The sequence below is a fragment of the Aquarana catesbeiana genome, linkage group LG02 (genome assembly GCF_042186555.1).
Source record: "Aquarana catesbeiana isolate 2022-GZ linkage group LG02, ASM4218655v1, whole genome shotgun sequence".
NCBI lineage: Eukaryota > Metazoa > Chordata > Amphibia > Anura > Ranidae > Aquarana > Aquarana catesbeiana.
In genome coordinates this window covers 363,920,688-363,943,399 of record NC_133325.1, presented here as the reverse complement: position 1 = coordinate 363,943,399, position 22,712 = coordinate 363,920,688, and the positions used below count along the sequence as shown (strand labels likewise).

The window sequence follows — 22,712 nt, the reverse complement described above, 5'->3', positions numbered from 1 at the left end:
TACCCAGTTCTATATATAAAATATATACCGGTATCTATTTATAAAATGAAGAGAATACTCACTCAATCATAAGCTGGTACACAGCTTGGGTTAATTGATCCATTATCTTTCTCATCTGAACTGAAGATAGAAAGGAGGCACTTGACGTCTGATTGGAGAGTAATTGGGTTTCAGAATCTGCCATGAGACCTGAGAAAAGCACAGCAAAAAGAGGGGTTAGTTTGACCAGATTGTATTTCACTAAATAGAATAGAAAGCATTTATTGCTATCTTATAAAAAAGTACAATGAAATTTGAATGCCACTTCTGGAACAATGCTGTAAAAACATAAACACGACACAACACCTCACAATGGTCCTCCCCCAACCCACACCTTAATAGATAAGATAAATGAATACCCAAAATAATAAATATAATTAAAATATTAATTACCACTTTAAAATGTAACACTAGGCCATAAGTCTATTTATCATTATTATAGATGCACACTGTTGTACTAATCCCAATTACCGGTATTAATTACTAAAAGACAAAAAAAGAGTTATACGCTAATTGTTTGCATTATATTACTTGGAAAGATATCTCTAAATCTGTTTGCCCCTATTTTAATAGTCCTGCAACTACCAGAGGGAATCAATTCAAATAGATATGGCCTAAATGTAAAGGATCTTTTGCAATAATTTGCTCTACAAAAACAGCAGGAGGAACTGAATATATCATCCAAAGGGAGTTAACAGCAAATCATTTTCTGTGTGGTGCTTTTAATTTTCTGAAGAACCTGTCTGCCATTGAGCAATGGAATATCACACCAAAATATAGTAAGCCAGTATGTCCTCAATAGTAGAGCAGTAAAATGTCACCAGCAGCTTAGGTCACCAGCACTTAGGAGGAAAGTTATTGTATAAATATGACAATTCTGCACTTTATAACATAATCAATAAGATGTCCTAGATGCTATGGAGGTTTATCAAGTGGCTGATTGAGAATCTATTTTAACTTGTATAAGGACCCACTCATACCATATGCGTTGGGATGAGTTGGGCAGTGTTGCCCAGAACAGCCCCAAAGAATTAACAAGGCGCTTTCCTTGTTATATGCTATTGTTTCAATGAGGCCCGGAACGAAAATGACTGAAAGGAGGGGTAGTGTAGGGCCAGGCATGACAGTGTGTCTAAGGGAGACACTGAAGGGGTTAATAGATGAAGTAAAAGGTGGTATGGGAAAAAGGGGAGGTAAGAAAGCAGTATTTTGGAGAAGGGGGAGTGGTTATATTTATAGGAGGGGAGGAGCAAGGGGTCAGTGTGAGGAAGATTTCAACAGAGGAGGCAGTTTTTTCCCACCCTCCCTCCCTATATTTTTACATGGATATATGTGCAATGTGTTGTGTGTAGTTGTTGTGGTGTTTTTTTCTTTCTTTCAGGAAAGGGAACGGGTCGTCATGACAGCAGAGATGGCCATTTTGGGTTGGGGCTGTGTTCTTCTGGTGGTCTTTAATGGGGGTGGTAAACGGATGGATCTACAGGGGTGGGGGGCTCATCGGGGGTTGTCTCCGAGCGGTTACAGCTGGAGGCCTATTAGTTTGGTAAAGGTCCCGCAGTGCGTTGGTTGTACGTGGTTATATTTGGAAAAGGTGGGTCACCGTCAGAGACCATCAGACTGGGGTTAACAGGTTATGTTATTATTATGTTATTGTTTATGTTTATTGGTTATTTATTGGAGTTATTCATTTGGAATTGTTTTAATAAAAGAGGCTGTTATGGCCATTTTATTCCATAAATAAAAGGTGTGGTCTCATCATTTTAGGTGGGTTAAGGTATTGGGTTGGAGTATAAAGGGGGATTACAGTGACTGAATGTAGGGGACATTTGGACTACACTGGTCATGTTCACAGTGGTTTATTTTCAGTCTGTCTCTCTGGAAGTGACAAGGACACTGCATTTCTGGCAAGAACATCAGGTATTTTCTGTACTTGTTGACAATGTTCTTAGCCTGGAAAATGAAACCTAATGCAACCACATCATCAACCATATATAATTTTTTCTAGTCAGCATCTAACAAGAGAACCCTCTGACAACTCTGCTGCGTATCCTTTGCATATAAGGAGGATGTTGTTTGTTAGCAGAGGTCACGCTGGGCATCCACAACAAGTAGTGAGCTATAATGGCTATAACCTGAGAATGCAAAAAACATCCTCCATGTTTGTGAAGTTTATTTGGCCCTATAGCCTAAGATTGTATGACTAGTTTTGTATTGTCCCTCACCATGTTTTCAAATGCTTGCTGAAAATATGCAGACTGATGAATCATTAATATTCAGTATGGTAATTGTTCATGACAATCACCAGCCTATTTTGCACATTTAGTAATATAAAAACAGTACAATCTCCTATTAACTGCCTATGTTATTAAAAAAAAACTATAAAAGTCATGAAAAGTATATTAATTTATTAAACAATGCAATGAGCAGTATCTCTCTCCAGCAGTGCAAAGGTCAATAGAATTCCATTCAGGAATAATAAAACAATTGGTAAATTATAGGTGTGCATTCTGCTATTAATAATCCAGAAAACGCTAAATGAATTAAAAAATAACTGTGAAGTTGCACACAAGAAAAGAGATGGAATGAGATGCAAGCAAATTTATATCAGCAAAACACAAACTTACTATAGCAGTAAAGAAGCAGAAAAGATGCTATGTTAAGCAATAGTTACAGCATATCATTAGTTACAAATCAATCCAGTATAAAATAAGAAAATTACAAAAGTCAACAAATCAAATAATAGAGAGTCAAGCTGAAATTCATATTGCATTCATTAAGGGACCAAAGGCTGCTCGACTGTACTTTAACCCTCTTCTGTCAAGTGTACAAACATATGCATCCTCCCTGAAGTGGGCCATTTTCCGTAGGGACGCATATGTGCACACCTGGGTATGTGCTGGGAGCACCCAGCACAGAGACTGACCTGTCACCTAGAGCTCCACATCACCTACTAATGATCAGGAGCTGGGAGGAATGACTCTCAATCACATGATCTCTGTGATTGCCTGTAATTGGCTATCACATTGATCAGTCACGTTACAGCTCACTCCTGTACACTTTCTCCTCTTGAAAGGAGAAAATGATACATAGTAACTTTTTCTACTTGCTAGAGAAGTTTGTAAACAAAAACAAAAAAGATGTGGGGGGGAAAAAAAGTTAAATAAAGATAAAATAGCTAGGTTTGATCTAGGTCAGTTTCAGGGTCTGGGTTAGGGTCAAAGACCATGGTCCAGGTCAAAGGTCAGGGCCAATCATCATGGTCAGTGTGTTTTAAGTAGGTTTAAAACTAAAACCATTTTTGTCAGCATTTTTTACTTTTAAGTAGGATTAAAAAAAGCAAAATGAGCAATATTTTTACCATTTTGTGCCAGTTTTCCTATTAATCTAAAAAAAAAATCAGGAAATGTCTATTACCATCTCCACCAAATTACACAGGTTGCTATTGGGTGCCAACATTGCAAAACTAGTTTAAGATAATTATAATTGGGCTTTAACTAGATTTTCAAAGTAATGGCAATGGGTTAATTTACTAAACCTGGAGAGTGCAAAATCTGGTGCAGCTCTGCATAGAAACCAATCAGCTTCCAGTTTTTTTTTTCAAAGCTTAATTGAACAAGCTGAAGTTAGAAGCTGATTGCCTATCATGAACAGCTGCCCCAGATTTTGCACGCTCCAGTTTTAGTAAATCAACCCCAATGTGTTAAGAGCATGCTGGAAACTCTCTGTTTATTTTGATTGCCATTTGAAATTACCATGTACCCGACATGCACTTTCTCTATTTGCCATGCATGAAAAAGGAAAATCATTGACAGCTTGCTTCTAATACATGATAAAACAGATGTATTTTACATTTTTGTAAGTGTCAATAAGTGGAAGCTCAAGATTAGTCAAATTTAAAAAGATTTCTCTCTGCATGTACTACCAATATTCTATATATATATATCCCACTGTATGTGATCTGACTGTGTGCACTCTACCTGTATGTGCCATTTTAATGATTATTCTGACTGGGTGTTCCTTCTGTGCATGTTCCCTATCTGCTATGAATGTGAGTGATCTGTCTAAGTGTGCTCCAAAACCAATATTTATTAAAATACATAACGTCAACGTGAAATCTGAATTTGTATTTACTTCATTCACTCAGTATAATGCAAGGAAGATTGCTAGTTTTTAAAATTCCCCTGTAAATGTCTAGGTGCAAAAAACAAGTAAAAGTTTAATTGGCTAAGCATAAAATGTAGTACTTTAGGTAGGCCTTTTGGCTGTCTATACACCTCTTTTCTACAAAGTTCTGTTTATTATCTCTGTTGTGCACATACCCGACCTGAGAGGTGGTAGGAATAATTAAAAGAGGGTGCCAAAGTCTAAATTTTAAAGTTTGCAAGCGGGTAGACTCTATATTACAGAAGAGACATGCAATGCCACTTCTGCAATAAAGTAAACCTACCTGCCTGCTTGCAGTCTTTTCAGAATGTACACTCAATGAAGCTCAGTTTACTATCTGGCACAGACCCTGAGTACTAGGATGACCTATCACCTGTACATACGCAGGAGTGACATCGTTCTGCGCCAGCAGCCCAGTACTAGAAAGAAGCCAGGTAGAATATGCTGGTTGGTGCTGGTGAGGGATGTCAAGTCATTGAAGGAAAATGAACTATTTTGGAGTTTAATTCCCCTTTAAACCTTAGTTCACTTTAAATATCTAATCATGTACAAAGGAGTTAAATATGAATTTCCAGTTCAAATGATTTGATGATTGAAATGAACACAATTTCAGTGGACTGAGTGAATTTTCTACTGCTTTAATAAATCAACCCATGTGCATGAGGTTGGGCAGTTGACAGGGCAGTAGATTCCAGGTGACCTCTGATCCCCAACACTTAAGCTGAACTGACAGCAGAACCAAGCAAAGAGTATAAAGTTAAACCGGGGGTCTACTATTAATTTTTCATGAGTAATGATACAATATTACAATACTCTAGTACTGCATATCCAGATTCTTGCAGGGCAGGATATTAAGATTCAGCAAGATATGTTTGCATACTGCTTTGCCATCAGTTCAGTGGCTTGTAATGTTATTTACCTTTACAGAGATATTTACGCAACTTTTCATGAAAAATACTTTGCAGTCTTCATTTAATTTAACTAATTTATGATTGTATCCTGTTCAACAATTGCCAATCACAAGCAGTATGTGAGTGTTTCACATACAGATATTTTTTCTAAGCTCTCCACTAAACATTATTAGTAGTTCTGCGGCATACCCTGAAGTTTGCTAGCGGCTGCACTTTTCAGATAAATTCTCAATGATTACACAATTACGGTCAAATTTCTTTTACCTTCCTCTTATTCTACTGTCTCAAAGGAGCAATAAAAGTGGAAATCACTCCTCAGTCCTGCGTGGTACACTGAGTCTCATCAAGAAAACTCTGGGTACTTTAATCAACTGTACTACTTGTTATATTCTGTAGTTCATCTATTCATGTGAAAGTGCATTTACTGCTCAAAGGTGTTTAGTTTTTCTGAAGAATATCATTCTAGCTTATGTGTTTACTTTTCATAGCTCAATACTGGAATCGAGTGCATCAACAAAATTAGAACAATTTCAAATAGTAAGGTGTTGCATTTGCCTAGGAATTTTTTTACATATAAAATCAGCAAAATAATTTATACAACACTTTAAGAGAACACAATCCATTTTATTTCCATAAAGCATTTCCACTATAAAAAGTTAACCCATTATTTGAAGTGTAATAAACAAAATTTTAATTTAATAAAGCTTTCCAGTCCTTAGTTAAGGCTGGTCTATTAGTTTTCTTTTCAGGTTTTCTGTTTTCTTGCCTCATTTTCACTTCGTAATCCTGTGAACAACAATTTCTGCCCCTGGGTGATTATATTTACTCACTGCATCTGGCATGATGTCATCTTTATGCCTTTCTACCTCAGCCAATAAGAGGAAGCCTTGTACTCATTCATAAAATTCAAAGCTTCCTGTGAATGGCTGAGCAGTGCTTAGCCCAACTTGTATTTGTTTAGGGACTTCCTGTCCTGCAGATGTTACTATACATAAGTAGTTAACTATATAAGTTATACAGCACACAAGGCCACTGCAAATGTTACTGAAGGAATTAGTTCATTTGGACAAGCTTGAACAAAAGAACATAAAAGGAGTGAATGTTCTGCCATCCCTGACCCCCTTACAAAAATCTAGTTACTTAGTTGTCACAATGACCCTACTATCACTACAGAGCCCAAACAAGTGGGTAAAGTCAGAATTCTCAAACTGCATAGTTGTAATAGGACAGTAGTTCACTAAATAGTGGACTTGGAGGACTGGTATGATACTCTAGTAAATAGTATGTTCAGAAGGGAGGTAGCAGTTGAAGCCATGGTATTTCTTTCATTGTAGGTTCCATTTAAGGGGCAAATTTCACCACCTTTTTTTATAGTATAATTGCACAACTTATAAAAATTCTTTAACCAAGGCTTGTGCTTAGTAAGACCCCTACAGATCCCTTTATAGTGTAAACACCAGCTGTGACTTAAAGTGATTTTAAACGCTTTGTTTTTTGTTTTGTTTTTTAAATAACAAACATGTCATACTTACCTCCACTGTGCAGTTAGTTTTGCACAGAGTGGCCCTGATCATCCTCTTCTGGGGGTCCCCCGGCGGTGCTATCAGCTCCTCCCTGCATCGTATAACCCCCTAGCAGAAGCTCTCTCCCGGGGGGTTACCTTGTGGGTGCACTCTTGAGTCCAGCATTTGCATCTATAGACGCAGAATGTAGGACTTGGCCCCGCCCCCCGGTTCCCACGTCATTGGATTTGATTGACAGCAGCGGGAGCCAATGGCTGCGCTGCTATCAATCTATCCAATCAAGAGCCGAGAACCCCAGGCAGAGAGGCAGAGTGCATCTCCGCCGAGGGAACGAAGGGGGTCAGGTGGGTAAAACGGGGGGGCTAGGCGGCCGGTCACTATCAGAAGTTTTTTCACCTTAATGCATGGGATGCATTAAGGTGAAAAAACAGGAGGGTTTACCTCCCCTTTAATTACAAATTTACATAATGTTTGCAGTGATTGTGATCCAGGTAATATCATATGAAGTGTCATAAAAGTGTCTGCAACTTTTATGTTATAGCTTTGTATACAAGTTTAAAGTGACTGCAACTATGTTATAATATACCATAAGTCACAGTTGAACTTTGAGTGTTCAATGCTAAGTGTTTAAGGATTACCTAATGTTTATGCATTGAGTAGGAGATTAAAAGTTAAAGTTTATGTAAACCCTGACAAATTAAAGGTGTTGTAAAGGCAGGTTTCTTTATTAATGCATTCTATGCATTAAGATAAAAAGCTTCTATGTGCAGCAGCCCCCCTCGGCCCTCCTAATACTTACCTGAGGTCCCTCTCTGTCCAGCGATGTTCATGACTATCTCAGCAGTCCGATATTCTCCTTCCTGATTGGCTGAGACACAGCAGCGATGCCATTGCCTCCCGCTACTGTCAATCAAAGTCAGCTAGCCAATCAGGGGAGAGAGGGGGCAGGGCCAGGTCGGGCTCCGTGTCTGAATGGACACAGGGAGCTATGACTCAGCTCAGGTGCCCCCATAGCAAGCCGCTTACTGTTGGGGCACTAAACAGGAGGGAGGGACCAGGAGCACAGAAGAGGCACCCGAGAAAAGGAGGATCCGGGCTGCCCTGTGCAAATTCACTTCAACAAAGCAGGTAAGTATAACATGTTTAATATTTTATAGTAAAAAATAGCCTTTACAATCACTTTAACCACTTCATCCCCAGAAGGATTTACCTCTTAATGACCAGGCCATTTTTTGCGATACAGCACTGCACCGCTTTAACTGACAATTGCGCTGTTGTGTGATGCTGTACCCAAACAAAATTGATGTCCTTTTTTACCCACAAATAGAGATTTCTTTTGGTGGTATTTGATCACCTCTGCAGTTTTTATATTTTGCGCTATAAACAAAAAAAGCCAACATTTTTTTTTTACTTTTTACATATCCAAACATATCCAAAAAATAAAAAATAAAATAAAAGTATTCATCAGTTTATGCCAAAATATATTCTTCTACATATTTTGGTAAAAAAAATCGCAATTGGCATATATTGATTGGTCTGCGCAAAAGTTATCGCGTCTACAAACTATGCAATAGATTTAGGGACCTTTATTTTTTTTTATTGTTTTTACTGGTAATGGCGGCGATCTGCGATTTTTAGTGGGACTTCAACATTGCGGTAGACAAATCTGACCCCAAATTACACTTTTTGGGGACCAGTGACATTATTACATTGATCAGTGCTATACAAATTCACTGATCAATGTAAAAATTACACTGGCAGGGAAGGGGTTAACACTAGGGGGCAATCAAGGGGTTAAGTGTGTTCCCTGGGTCGTGTTCTAACTTTAGGGGGGATGGGCTCACTGGAACATGGCAGAGATCACACTTCCCGATCACTGGGAACAGTAGATCCCTGTCATGTCACTAGGCAGAATGGGGAATCGCCTTGTTTACATAGGCAGTTCCCCGTTCTGCCTCTCCTCACCGCGATCGCGGGTCGCCGGCAGACACCGAGTCCACGGGACCCATGGGCACGTTCCCGCGGCGCCTGCTATCCTCCCTGCACGGACCAACGTACAGGTATATCGATTCATGCAGGAGAGCCGACCTGCCACAGTATATCTGCGTGAGATGATCGGCTAGTGGTTAACTTCTCTTATTTGCTCCCATTTGGTCTGTTAAACATGCGATTGTAAAATGTTTTGTTATGCATATCTTTTCAATAAGTGCAAAAAAAAAATACCTGTTAATCTCATCAGAAATTCAGAACTGTCCTGTGCACACTTCCTGTGTTATCTCAAGGAAAGTAATTAGTCCTCCCAGTTTGTATCTTGGAACTACAGCATGATTACCCTTTAATCTCCCTGGCGGTATGATTATTTTGGATTTTAGGTGCTGAAAGCGGTACAATTATTTTGCATGGAAATTTGGCGTTTTAAATTGTAGGCCTGTAATTCTTTACAATAACACACTTAAATCTGTCCACCAAGAGTCTAGTAGATATCCCGGGTATGATAAAGTTTGAAACACAAAATCATAAATTATAATATAATAAATAACTATAAATAATTTAAAAAAATAATATAATAATAATAAATTAAATTTCCCCACGATTCACTATCGCTCAATTCTGCAAGTGTTCTAATTTACTATCGCTGTTTTCTAGCTGGTCTAAAGCCACTTTTGACGTAAAGGGACACTTTTTGTTTGCTATGGACAATCTCAAGTTTCCAGGCAGAAAGAACAGTATATATAATATAAAACTGCATGCAGGGCATTGGCCAAAGCACCGGGGACAAAAGGGAAATGAAATGATTTCATACAGTACGTGTTATGATTTGTACATTTTTTTAATTTGCCGTCAGGCTCCTCCCCCGTGCGTTGCGACACTCGCAGGGAACGGAGCCTGGCACAGAGAGGCTTTGGAGGAGGACGGAGCCCGCAGACACCGGCGGGGGGACATCGCAGGATCCTGGGGACAAGGTAAGTAACCTGCACCAGGATCCTGCAATGCAATCCCGAGTGTGGCTCGGGGTTACCGCTAATGGTGCTAAAATTTAACCCCGTGCCACACTGGGGAATACCGTCAGGGAGGCTACGTTGTGAGTAAAGGGTCTCAGTATGTTCCCAAATGTTCTCAAATGTTGTTTGTTTTCCATTCGAAACAAGACTTAGGAGAAGAGTGCGTTTCTTGCAGATCAATGGGTAATTATTTTCTGTATTTGCATGGTTTTTAGAGGGATGAAATGTAAGGAAACATTCATGTATTGCAGAGATGTGCTGCATACGTTTTGTTTTTATTTTGCTCTGATATACCCAACAGGTACTGTTTTAGGGGTTAGGCTACCACCAGGTAGAGGGGCGTTAAGGAAGGTGGTAAATTGTAATAGACACTTTAGAATTTAGTGCTAGTATGGTGAGAGTTACAATTTTTAATTGTTGTAAGTAGCAAGAGACTTCTGCTGAAAACAACCTAGAACTAATGTCCCAAGATGAGGGCAGGGAAGATAATAGACTAGTAAAGCCATTTAATAACCTAGAAAAGTAGTTTTGCATGTATAATGAGTTTTATTAGCAAATTTGATGTAATAATTCTTCTTTTTAGCAATTAAAGCATTCTCACAGAATTGTTGTAGCCAACGTATACATTGCTCCAAAATCATGGTAGCCATTTTTTTTATCTGTTAACTGTTTTGAAATGGACAGGTGAGTAAAGAACAGCCTGTGTGACCACAAATAGATTCAGTGATCGGAAGGAGCACTCTTATGTACTCCCTGATCGTTTTACTTGATGCCCCCACTGTGGTATAAGATAAACATAGCATGCAGTATTGAATGCTGTAGACACTGCAGAATAGACAGTTACCACTATTTAAGAACACTTTGAAATTGCCAAAATTTCCAGGCAGTGAGCAATAATAACTTAGTTACAAATAGAGAGGGTGAATTGCCCGCAAACAACAATATAAACTTGTGAAGCTTTCTATCCCCTCGCCACTGTATCCCACCTAAAAAAAATATGTTTTGCCTATGAATACACTTTCAGAATTTGTAGTATTAAGATATGACTATCAAAGCCCTTCACAGTTCTCTAGTTCATGCCTTGCTTTGGGTCACTAATAGCCATGTATCTAATGAAAGTATACAGAATCTAGAAAGCAAAAGCATGCAGTTAAAATTCAGGGAAGGAAAGTAATACACAATGTATAACTTAAGTGCTAAATCACTAAGCATGAAAACATTACTCTCACAGTTATTTCCATATATCCAGAGTAAGAACTACAAAGCAAGTACTACTTAAAGTCAATGGGACAATCTGTATTTCCTCTTTTCGCCTTAGTATACCATATAAGCAATTTGTGACCCTCTTAAATAGCTCTCTGTTGGGTCAAGTTGACATTTAAGAGCATCACAAATTTCTTTTTTACAATGCAAGCTGCAGAACAAGAAACTACGATTTTTACTGTTCTTGTGGCATGAGTTGTGCATTTCTTATCCCACTGAGAGATATGTAACTATTTCTATGGCTTTATTCCCCGAGCACAGGGAGTAATTGTGGCTGGAGTGGAAGCAGAGATTCATAATAACCTCTCCTACAATAGAACAGCTCTGTTTCTGTTTAAGTGTTTTATTACTGAAGTGAAAGCATTATGAAAGAATTGTATAAAAAGAATGTGCTATGAACATTGTTCATTAAGGGCTTTGCAATACAAATAAAAGAACAGCTACCTTAAAAATACAAGAGTTAAATAATACTGCATATATATATATATATATATATATATATATATATATATATATATATATATATATATATATATACACATATACATATATATATATATATATATATATACACCTAAGGTAAATCCATGTGCATTACAGGGAATGATTCACTACCTGTGAATATTTGGTGAATGTCACGTTCACTGCTTTAACAATATACCCTTTGGTAATCTCAATCAGCTCAAGAAATACTCAATAATAAATCTGTCACTAAAAAAATCATTATTATATTTTAATTGTTTATCAAAGTCATGTTGCATTACTCATCAACACTCACTGGACATACTCTCAAGCAAACCGTATCAGACAGTATCTACAACTGAATAGTCTATGAAATGGTCACATGTTCCTACAATGACTCTACCACAAGAAAAGCAAATAGGCATGCAGGAAGATCACATTTCTTTTCTTTTTATAGACATAGGCAAATATCTTCAATAATATTTTTCTTTCATTAGTGATGCATTTTTAATGCAATTTTGATGGATTTTTATGTGATTTTCATGCCTCTGGATTCTTGCTTTTGTTCAATGATAAGTCTATCTGCTATGATGGGTAAAAAAGCACTGAAATCTATAAAAAATGCATCGAAAATCACATCAAATCACATGTAGAAGCATTTTTGGTGCATTTCTATTGAAGTCTATGGGGATAAACTCACAATGAAATCACGCAGGACCCTTTTCCAAAATTGCGCTGTGATAAGCTGCATTGATGTGAATGGGCACCATTGAAAATATTGTAATTTCCATTGTCATGCAATTCTGTGCAACTCAAATCACACTAGTTTGAGCCAGGCTTTTTCCTTGCCTTATAAAATGTAACTATTAAAAGTAAAGACAGAACAGAACATACATAATACCATGCTTCCATTTGCACACACAGGTTTGTGTTGCAAAGAAAAGAACAATTCTAATGTGGAAAGTGCAGTAACCTGTAACAAATAAGTTTCAATGTAAGAGTTCAAAGGTTTAAAAATTGATTTTGATTTCATTCCTGTAGCCTATGAACCTTTCTATATTGTTCTTTGCCATAATAGAAAAGCTTGATAAGGACTAAACATCTTTTATGAGAGTCACGCATGATAATACCCTTTTGCTTCTAAACATAAATAATAATGAATGCAAAATAAACATAACCAGTTAAAGTCTATATACAATATGACTGCCACCATACCTCACATACATATCTTAAAGTGTAACTAAACCCACAACAGTAAAATCAGTCTCTATATGCAGTAGAGCATGCTTGTTATACTCACTGTGGAACCTAAGGGGTTAATCCTCTACATTGTGTAAAAAGGCTGTTTGATCCTGCATGCACAGATCCTCCCCTTCTTGCATTGCCTCCAAACATCTCCGGATAAGACTGAGTTAGTGGAGTCAGTATGCACATGCTCAGTCTGTTGTGTATTGCTAGAGAGTTTTTTTTTTCTTAGGAGGGTGCATGTGATCAGCACAGGGCCAAATCAGCACTGTCCAGACAGAGGGTCAGGGGTCCTTCATCCTTATAGGACAATCATGGGAGAATGAAAACTCCTCCTACAAGCTTAAACTAGACGCTGATAGAAGTCACAAGGCTGCTATATACTGCTAATGAGAAAAGGTATTTAGTAGTTTATATTTACTAAAATAATTGCATTTCCATGTTCCGTGTACTGTGCGCATGCAGGCTCCTGGGTTTAGTAACACTTTAACATATACTTTCAGGGCAGGAAAACATGACTTTTGTTGTCCTTATCTAGCAAAAGCTCTCATCTTGTTTTGTGTTTTACAGTTTTTGCTTAAAAAAAAAAAAACACCAGAAACTAGTGAAGTACATTAGATGGATGTTGTTTAGTTGACAATTATAGTACAGCTAATTACCCAGTGTCACTTTATATTCATATGGTAATTAAAACAGCAAATACAGAAAGCCTATAAATCATTTATGATGTAAATCGAAAAAAACATTAGACTCCATTGTGTTTGCCCAGCCATAAACAAATAGCCTTATTGTCTTTTGAATAAATAATACTGTGATATAGTTAATCATTTTCACAAGATATATTGTTATTCTGCTAGTAAGACAAATTCCGGTTCAATCTGAAGGAGAAAGTAAAAATTACACTACAACATTGAAAACACACGTATTCCTTGTTTTGAAAATTTTTCCTGCTTTGAATGTTAGTGATGCAATAAAAGAAGCAGAATAGCCATTTGATGCTGGTTCCTAAATATCTGGTGTTAAAGAGGAAGTAAATTGCTGCCTTTTTTTTTTCTGACCTCCAAAGTAAAGGAATAATGTGCTAGTATGCATCGCATACTAGCACATTATGTGAAACTTACCTGCAAACGAAGCCCTCATTGTCACAGCTGGAGGCCACATCCATCTTTACCCGTTTTCCTTCCGGGTCCGTGGACTCTGGCTGTGTGACTGGCCACGTGACATCACTCCCGCATGCGTTAGGCAGCCGCTAGTCACGGCCCTGGGATCTGAAGAAACTGCCCGGGTGGCCGTTCCTTTAGAACGCATGTGCCAATGATGTCATTGGCTGCCTATGCAGTAATTATCTCCTAAACGGTGCATGTTTCAGAGATATTTACAGTACCTATAGGTAAGCCTTATTATAGGCTTACCTATAGGTACAAACAATCGATGGAAGTTTACTTTCACTTTAATGTGTTAATTCTGTAACTCACAAAAATGTGTCTAAAGCTGACTGTACACTAGTAGATTTTCATTCTCAGTACATTTGATGACGTGATGAATGTCAATCAAAACTACTTCAAAATTTGTTTGGTTTAACATAAAGTTTTGGAACAAATAGACTTTCCCAAATGAAAACGACATTCACTGTTTCACCGATTTCATCATGAAACATTTTCCAACCTGCTCCTTTAAATTTTCTCAGTACTGCAGTGCAGAATGAACCTTCATTTGACCCCACTAACAATTAGAAAATCAAACAAACGTTCCTAAAGACATCCTATCACGACATGATATAAGAAATCTCCTCTTGAACAGCTGTTACCATTAAAGGATTTACCCTCACCTCTCTGTTCCAGTGAGAACCATAAAATTGCAAATTTCCCATCACTCTCTGCCTAGTAGTAATGGTCTCCAGGACAAATACTGTAGAGAAATGTGTCTTGCCAGGGGAGACACAGACAGCACTAAAAACAGGATGGTTCTAGCCCCTTACAACTTTCTAGAAAAAAAATTGGTTATACATGTATTTAAGAAAGAGAAGCAATATGGGTACTCATTAACCACTTTCCATCTGGCCTATTGTAAAATGACAGCCGGGCAGGAGCTTCTTTATCCTGGGTACACATCATATGACGTCCTTCAGATGCACACCTCTTGCACAACCTAGGGGTCACACAGCGGTGCGATCTGTCACCTGCTGTGTTCACCAGACGCAGAACACAGATCATTGTACTGGGCTGGTCCTGGTACCATGTGATCACTGTGACCAATCACAGCAATCACATGTCAATAGTACACAATGGCTTTCATTCATTCCTTTTTGTACTATTGTGATCCCTATCATTGGTCACAGTGATCACCTGGTACAGGGGCTAATCACAGAGGATAGCTGTAGCCAGTCACAGCTATCCCAATACTACACAATGGCACATGAATGGATGCCATTCAGAAAAATGATTGCTTATAACAGTGATCAGATCATCACTGTAATAAGACGTAAACATAGTGAAAAAAATCATAGTGAAAAAAATTCTGATCACCTCCCCAGAGCGTACAGCTTGCTCTGGTCACATTATGTAAAAAAAAATGTAAAAAAAATATAAAAAAAGAAAAAAAGGTTTAAACAGGTTTGAAAATATATATATATATATATATATATATATATATATATATATATAATTTTTTTTTTTTTTTTTTTTTTTTTTTAATTACTTCCACCAGTGAGTGTCCTAGATCACTGTCACACCATACATATGAATGCAGCTTCCACTCCCCTCTACAAGGCTAGCCCTGAATCTGTGGACTTGTCTGGCTGTCCTATAAGGAGCCATACTATAGGACAATATCTTACATGTTTGGACTTTTAATTTTATACTTGAACTGGTTTCCTACCAGTGCCAGGACATTTTTGTTTTGTTTTTTGACACCATTCAAATGATGACACTGTACTGCTCTGGTGATAGTATGTAAAAAAAGTGCATAAAAGTCCTTCATTTTTAAATTTCCAAAAAAAGTGGAAAAAAAAATTACAACTTCAAAAACTCACCATGCCTCTTACAAAATACCAAAATAATGTAGCAGAGCAAATTTTGGTCTAAATTTATAATGAAAGAATATTTAGTTGCAAATTTTAATAACAGAAACAAAGAAAAAAATTTTTTTTTCAAAATTTTCTGTATTTTTTAGTTTATATAGGAAAAAAAACTGTTGTAATTAACCCCTTTGCACCGGCCACATGCAAATATGCGGCCTCTCGGCACCTGGCCCTTGCCGCAGAGGAGCCGCATATTTGCATGAATTGCTATCCATACAGCTGTGCTGAGAGCGCCTGCGAGCTCCCGCCACAGTTACCGGTGCCTAACCAAAAGCTTTTGGATCACATGACCGTCGTGACAGTCAATCATGCTGGTCACGTGCTCTAAAGCCCTGCCCTGCCTCCGGCATCATAAACCTCTTAAAGAGGCACCGGAGTTAAGAGGTTAACCACTTCACGCAAATCGCCGTAGCCGTATGTCGGTACTTTGACGCTAAATACCGGAGTTATGGCAGCAGCTATTTGCCATAACCCTGGCATTTTCAGGAATGGCGTGAATCTCTCTTTAAGATAAATGTGGTCTCGTATGATTCCCTATACTACAAGCTATATTTACTGGGGGCGATTGGGGGGCTTGTTGAGACTTGGCCGGTCACAGTGTGTTCCCTCTTGGGGTGCCGGCGGATTCTCTCCTGTCCCCTCCACCTAGCCTACCGAAGGTAAGGAGATATCCCCTTTCAGGGCAAAGGTCAATCATTTTTATAGAAATTTCTTATGGTCACAAACCTGAGCTATATACCTTACAAATGTTGTCTCTTAAGATCTGCGGCCCCTTCAGGGGTCCGACTATGTTTGATTTGTTTATGCTATCTTTATGGCTTGTGATTTGTTTACCCTTTTTGGAAAATCAATAAAATATTTTGAAAGAAAGATAAATGTGGTCTCCGCGGCGGATTCGCCGCATGATCACTTTTATTGGCAGCGGGAGAGGTGCCCCCCTCCTCCCGCCTCGCTCCGATTGCCTTCGCCGCTTACCGGATACTCCGGTAGCGGCTGAGATGATTGCGTCCTCCCCCATGGATGCCTGGCTGCCGAGGGGAAGATGGCCTCTGCTTGGCTCCATGGCATGGGAGGGCGGAAGCGATGTCAAACGTCACTTCCGCCCATAGCTCTTAAAGTAGATTTTTTTTTTTTTCAATTATTATTGTTATTTTTTTTTTATTGCACTTTAGTGTAAATATGAGATCTAACATCTTTTTGACCCCAGATCTCATATTTAAGATGTCCTGTCATGCTTTTTTTCTATTACAAGGGATGTTTACATTCCTTGTAATAGGAAAAAAAGTGACCCAATTTATTTTTTTTTAAACTGTGTCAAATTAAAAAACTAAAAGTAAAATAAATTCAAACAAAATTTTTTTAAAGCGTCCCGTCCCGACGAGCTCGCGCGCAGAAGTGAATGCATACGTAAGTAGCGCCCGCATATGAAAACGGTATTCAAACCACACATGTGAGGTATCAACGTGATTGTTAGAGCGAGAGCAATAATTCTAGCCCTAGACCTCCTCTGTAACTCAAAACTGGTAACCTGTAGAAATGTTTAAACATCGCCTATGGAGATTTTTTAAGGGTAAAAATTTGTCACCATTCCACGAGCGGGCGCAATTTTGAAGCGTGACATATTGGGTATCAATTTACTTAATGTAACATTATCTTTCACAATATAAAAACAATTGGGCTAACGTTACTGTTGTCTTAATTTTTCATTCAAAAAAGTGTATTTTTTCCAAAAAAAGTGCGCTTGTAAGACCGCTGCTCAAATACGGTGTGACAGAAAGTATTGCAATGACCGCCATTTTATTCTCTAGAGTGTTAGAAAAGGTTCACTTTAATGTTTGCACCACCAGCTGCACAAACTAATCTTCCCTGCTGTTTTGTTCAGTGGCCCCACCAGAAGCATATACTGAACTTACCTTTGCTCTCCTCTTGTTCTATTTGGTGGTCCCTCCAGAAGCACATACTCACCTCCCTTAACTCCCCTTATGTTCTGTTTGGTGATGCCTTCATAAGCACATACTCATCTTCCTTTTGCTATTCTCGTACTCTGTTCGGTGGCCCCTCTAAGATGACATACTCATCTTCCCTTCCCTCTCTTCCTTCTCTGTATGGTATCCCCACCAGTAGCACATACTCAATTTGTCTTTGCTTCCCTGCTGTTCTGTTCAGTGACCCCACCGGGAGCACATAAAAACCTTCCCTTCCCTCTCCACCTACCCTGTTCTGAGGTCCCACTGGTAGTACATATTTGCCTTCCCTTCCTTTCCCTGCTTCTCTGTTCTGTGGTCCCACCATGAGCACATACTCACCTTCACTTCCATCTCCTCCTTCTGTGTTCTGAGATCTCACAAACAACACATACTAACCTTCACTTTGTTTCCCTTTTGCTCTGTTCTGTAGTCTCGCCATGAACACATACTCACCTTCCTTTCACTTCCTTGTTTCTCTGTTTGGTGGCTCCTGGGAGCACCTACTTAAATTGCTATCCTTCTCCTCCTGCTCTGTTCTGAGGTCCCACCAGCAACACATACTGACCTTCCCTTCACTTCCCTACTGCTATGTTCAGTGGCCCCACCAGAAGCATCTACTCACCTTCCTATCCCTCTTCTCCTGCTCTGTTCTGAGGTCCCACCAGCAGCACATAATCACTTTACCTTAACTTGCCTGCTGCTTTGTTCAGTGGCCCCACCAACAGCACATACTGATCTTCCCTTTGCTCCTCTGCTGCTCCCTTTAGTCACCCGGAGAAAAGAAAGCTACATAGTAATATATGGTATGGGGGAGGGAGAATATAACTCTATACCCCATTCCTCTTCTTCTTGTATGCACCCACTCTTGTCCTATGTGGGCAGAAAGAGTGTCCTTAGCTCTGTGTAGGTTCCAAGTTGTGACTTAAAGCTCACATAGCGATTCCTTTCTTTGCTCCCAGTGGCCAAACAGAGCAAAGAGAAATCGTTATCTATCATTCAAATCAGGGCATACATCTATTTATTCACATATTGTACAACAGAAAATAGCTATATCATTATGCTAATATTGAATTAAATGTGTTTGTATTGTTAGTTTCCCTTTGATTAAGTTTTTTTCATGAATTTATAATGCTGTAAATTTAGTACAGTAAAGAAAGCCATTTATATTGTAGAATCTCTGAATAATAATAAACATGAACACAAAGCAGAGTAATCAGGGTTAGAACAAAGCAAAAGCCAACAATAACTAAAATTGGTACCTATTGTTTTTTGGACAGATTTTTTTTATTTTTTTTACCTGAAACTGTATTTAAATAATTAGTAAAAAAAAAGAGAGTATTTAAGAAAAAAGGCCTCCTTTATACAAAAAAGATGTATTTTCTCCCCACTGTATTTTCTTAAAGATCCATGAAATAATTATCTTTGGCAGAACATAAAAAAAAAAAACTAACATTTTAAGACAACTTGAAATTATCTCCTATTGTATCGTGTAGTGGCAGAAACAATGGCTGTGATTACTAAACTACATTATGCTCTTACTGTGTGGCAATCAAAACGAGTACAGCCTAACATTAAGCTAAAATGTTAATAGCATATCCAAGCATAAAAAGCAATACATTAGATAAGCACAAAGGAAACGCTACATATGTTCAAACCTATTAATCTATTTCAGTCTTTGTGATTGTTAGTAATGCACTGTCAATCGGTGTCAAATGTGGGATTTTACTAATGGGAAGCAATCTACAGCCATTAATCTAGTTGTGTTTCTTGAAGCATAAACATGAGCATAGTGTGCTACTGCCCTCTAGTGTACTATCTCTTTAAGAAGAGGAGAGAAGCTTTTCTTTTCGGCTTATTTGTGTGATATAAACAATTCCAGTTTCGCGGTGCAGATAATTGAATCATGTCTTCCCTTATAATTAGACTAGGCATAGTGTTACACACATAAAGTACAACACTAGGTAACTGCCAGCACGAATGTTGAAAACAATTACAAACACAGAGAGGAACAACTGATTTTTTTTAATGAGGCCGTGGTTTAGTGAGTAACAAATATGATGGTGTGTGGATTTACTAAAGAAGCATATTTTTCACTTAGCCAAGTGAACCTGTATTCAGTGAATTGCATGCAGAGGATTTAAAAGGATGGTCATTTCCTTAAATATGATGGGATTATTGAAATTAAAGTTGTATCACTGATCTAAGTGAACAATTGTCTTTTTTAGTAAATCAACTCTATTGCTGCAGAATGTGAAAAATTTTTGCACAAGAGTTCTATGTTCCATTTTAGTTTTATTTAACAAGACATTGGGGTGGATTTACTAAAGGCAAATAGACTGTGCACTTTGCACTTGCAGTTGCATTCAACGAGTACAGTTGCTCCAGAGCTTAGTAAATAAGGGGAAGCTTCACTTTGCAAAGAATACTCAATCACATGCAAGGAAAATTTAAAAAAAAACAGCATTTTTGCTTGCATGATTGGATGATGGAAGTCAGAAGAGCTTCTGCTCATTTACTATGCTTTGAAGCAACTGTACTTAGAGAGCGCACAGTCCATTTGCCTTTAGTAAATCAACCCCAGTGTAAGGTGTAAAAAATTGCAAAAAAATAAATTCTGCTGAAGGCAGCTTTTAGGCAGAAGCTCCTGCAAACTGAGGACCTCCTTCCAGGTCTAGGAAGTGTAGTGTCACTTCTCCATTTTCATTTCCTGTGTGCACAGTAGAAGGTGGAAGCTGGAGAAAAAGGGTACAGATCTCACTCTAATGCCACGTACAGGCGATCAGAATTTCTGACAACCAAACCGTGGATTTATTTCCGACGGATGTTGGCTCAAACTTGTCTTGCATACACACGGTCGCACAAATGTTGTCGGAAATGCCGAACGTCAAGAACGCAGTGATGTACAACACGTACGACGAGCTGAGGAAAATGAAGTTCAAAAGCCATTGTGGCTCTTCTGCTTGATTCCGAGTATGCGTGGAATTTTGTGCGTCGGAATTGTGTACGCATGATCGGAATTTACGACAACGGATTTTGTTGTCGGAAAATTTGAGAACCAGCTCTCAAATTTTGTTGGTCGGAAATTCCGACAAAAAATGTCTGATGGAGCCTACACACAGTCAGAATTTCCGACAACAAGCTCACATCGAACATTTGTTTTCGGAAATTCCGATCTTCTGTACGCGGCATAACTGTATGTAAGTCTGATATTAGATATACAGTACCTCTGTACATTGCACTATCCATTCTCTAATCCACACTGCCTCATTCTATACTCTGAGCTGTGCCTTTCTTATTCAACACGCCCTCATTCTGTAATACACTATATTGCCAAAAGTATTGGGACACCTGCCTTTACATGCACATTAACTTTAATGGCATCCCAGTCTTATTCTGTAGGGTTCAATGTTGATTCGGCCCGCCATTTTCCGCTATAACAGCTTCAGTTCTTCTGTGAAGCCTGTCCACAAGGTTTAGGAGAGTCTTTATGGGAATGTTTGACCATTCTTCCAAAAGCACATTGGTGAGGTTAGGCACTGATGTTGGATGAGAAGGCCTGGCTCGCAGTCTTCGCTCTAATTCATCCCAAAGGTGTTCTATCGGGTTGAGGTCAGCACTCTATGCAGGCCAGTCAAGTTCCTCCAACGCAAACTCGCTCATCCATGTCTTTATGGAACCTGCTTTGTGCACTGGTGCGCAGTCATGTTGGAACATCGCCAAACTGTTCCCACAAAGTTGGGAGCATGAAATTGTCCAAAATGTCTTGGTATACTGACGCCTTAAGAGTTCATTTCACTGGAACTAAGGGGTCAAGCCCAACCCCTGCAAAACAACCCCACACCATAATCCCCATCCACCAAATGATTTGGACCAGTGCACAAAGCAAGGTCAATAAAGACATGGATGAGTGAGTTTGGGGTGGAGGAACTTGACTAGCATGCACAGAGTCCTAACCTCAACATGATAGAACACCTTTGGGATGAATTCGAGCGGAGACTGTGAGCCAGGCCTTCTCGTCCACAGCAGTGCCTGACCTCACAAATGCGCTTCTGGAAGAATGGTTCCCATAGACACACTCCTAAACCTTGTGGACAGCCTTCCTAGAAGCGTTGAAGCTGTTATAGCTGCAAAGGGTGGGCCAACTCAATACTGAACCCTACGAACTAAGACTGGGATATCATTAAAGTTCATGTGCGTGTAAAGGCAGGTGTCCCAATACTTTTGGTAATGTAGGGTGTATATGCTGTGCATTTTCTATTCCATACCTCCTCATTCTGTACTCTGTGCTATACCTTCCCTATTCCACACACCCTCATTCCGTATTATGCATTGTGCATTCCGTATTCCACACCTCCTCATTTTGTACTTTGTGCTGTGCGTTCATTATTCAACTTTGCCTCATTCTGTACTCTGTATGGACAGGAACATACTCTGCTCAAGTAATCCTCTCGCTGCAGTGTATCACCTCTCGTGGCACTTAGTAGAGATGCCGGCGCACAGTAAAGGATTTATATTATTCCAAATGATTGATAGATTACAGTGACTGAAGCAGGCTAAATATAACTAAAAGACATAGAGAATCCAGTAGTTGTCATTATTTGTAATTTGGTTGGGCTGCTCAGTCTAAAATGGCCAGGCCTATTTTTTGTTCCAGTCCAGGTCTGCTCTGTGCTGCATGTTCCCTATTAGGGATGGGCCGAACTGACCCCTGTTCGGTTCGCACCAGAACTTTTGAACACTGTGAATGTTCGGACCCGAATAACGAACCCCATTAAAGTCAATGGGACCCAAATATCAAGAATCAAAAGTGCCCATTTTGAAGCCTTATATGCAAGTAATTGGGCATACAATGGTTATAGGGGTCTGGGTCCTGCCCTGGGGGACATGTATCAATAAAAAAAAAGTTTGTGAAAAATGTCATTTTTAAATGAGCAGTGATTTTTTGATGTGAAAGCATCAAAATTAAAAAATTCTTCCAGTGCCGGGGGGTCCTCTTAGTCTACCTGTAAAGTGGCAGATCTGTACCATGTCTAGAATCTGCTGGAGCAATAATTGCA

General features: G+C 38.8%; 1 protein-coding gene across 1 annotated transcript in view; it reads right to left on the bottom strand.

Moving 5' to 3' along the window:
* LOC141128042 (uncharacterized) overlaps window positions 1-22,712 on the bottom strand; it is a 728,240-nt gene that overhangs the window by 233,184 nt on the left and 472,344 nt on the right. The window contains 1 exon segment of the mRNA XM_073615085.1: window positions 63-189. Coding sequence (XP_073471186.1) covers window positions 63-189 — 127 coding nt within the window.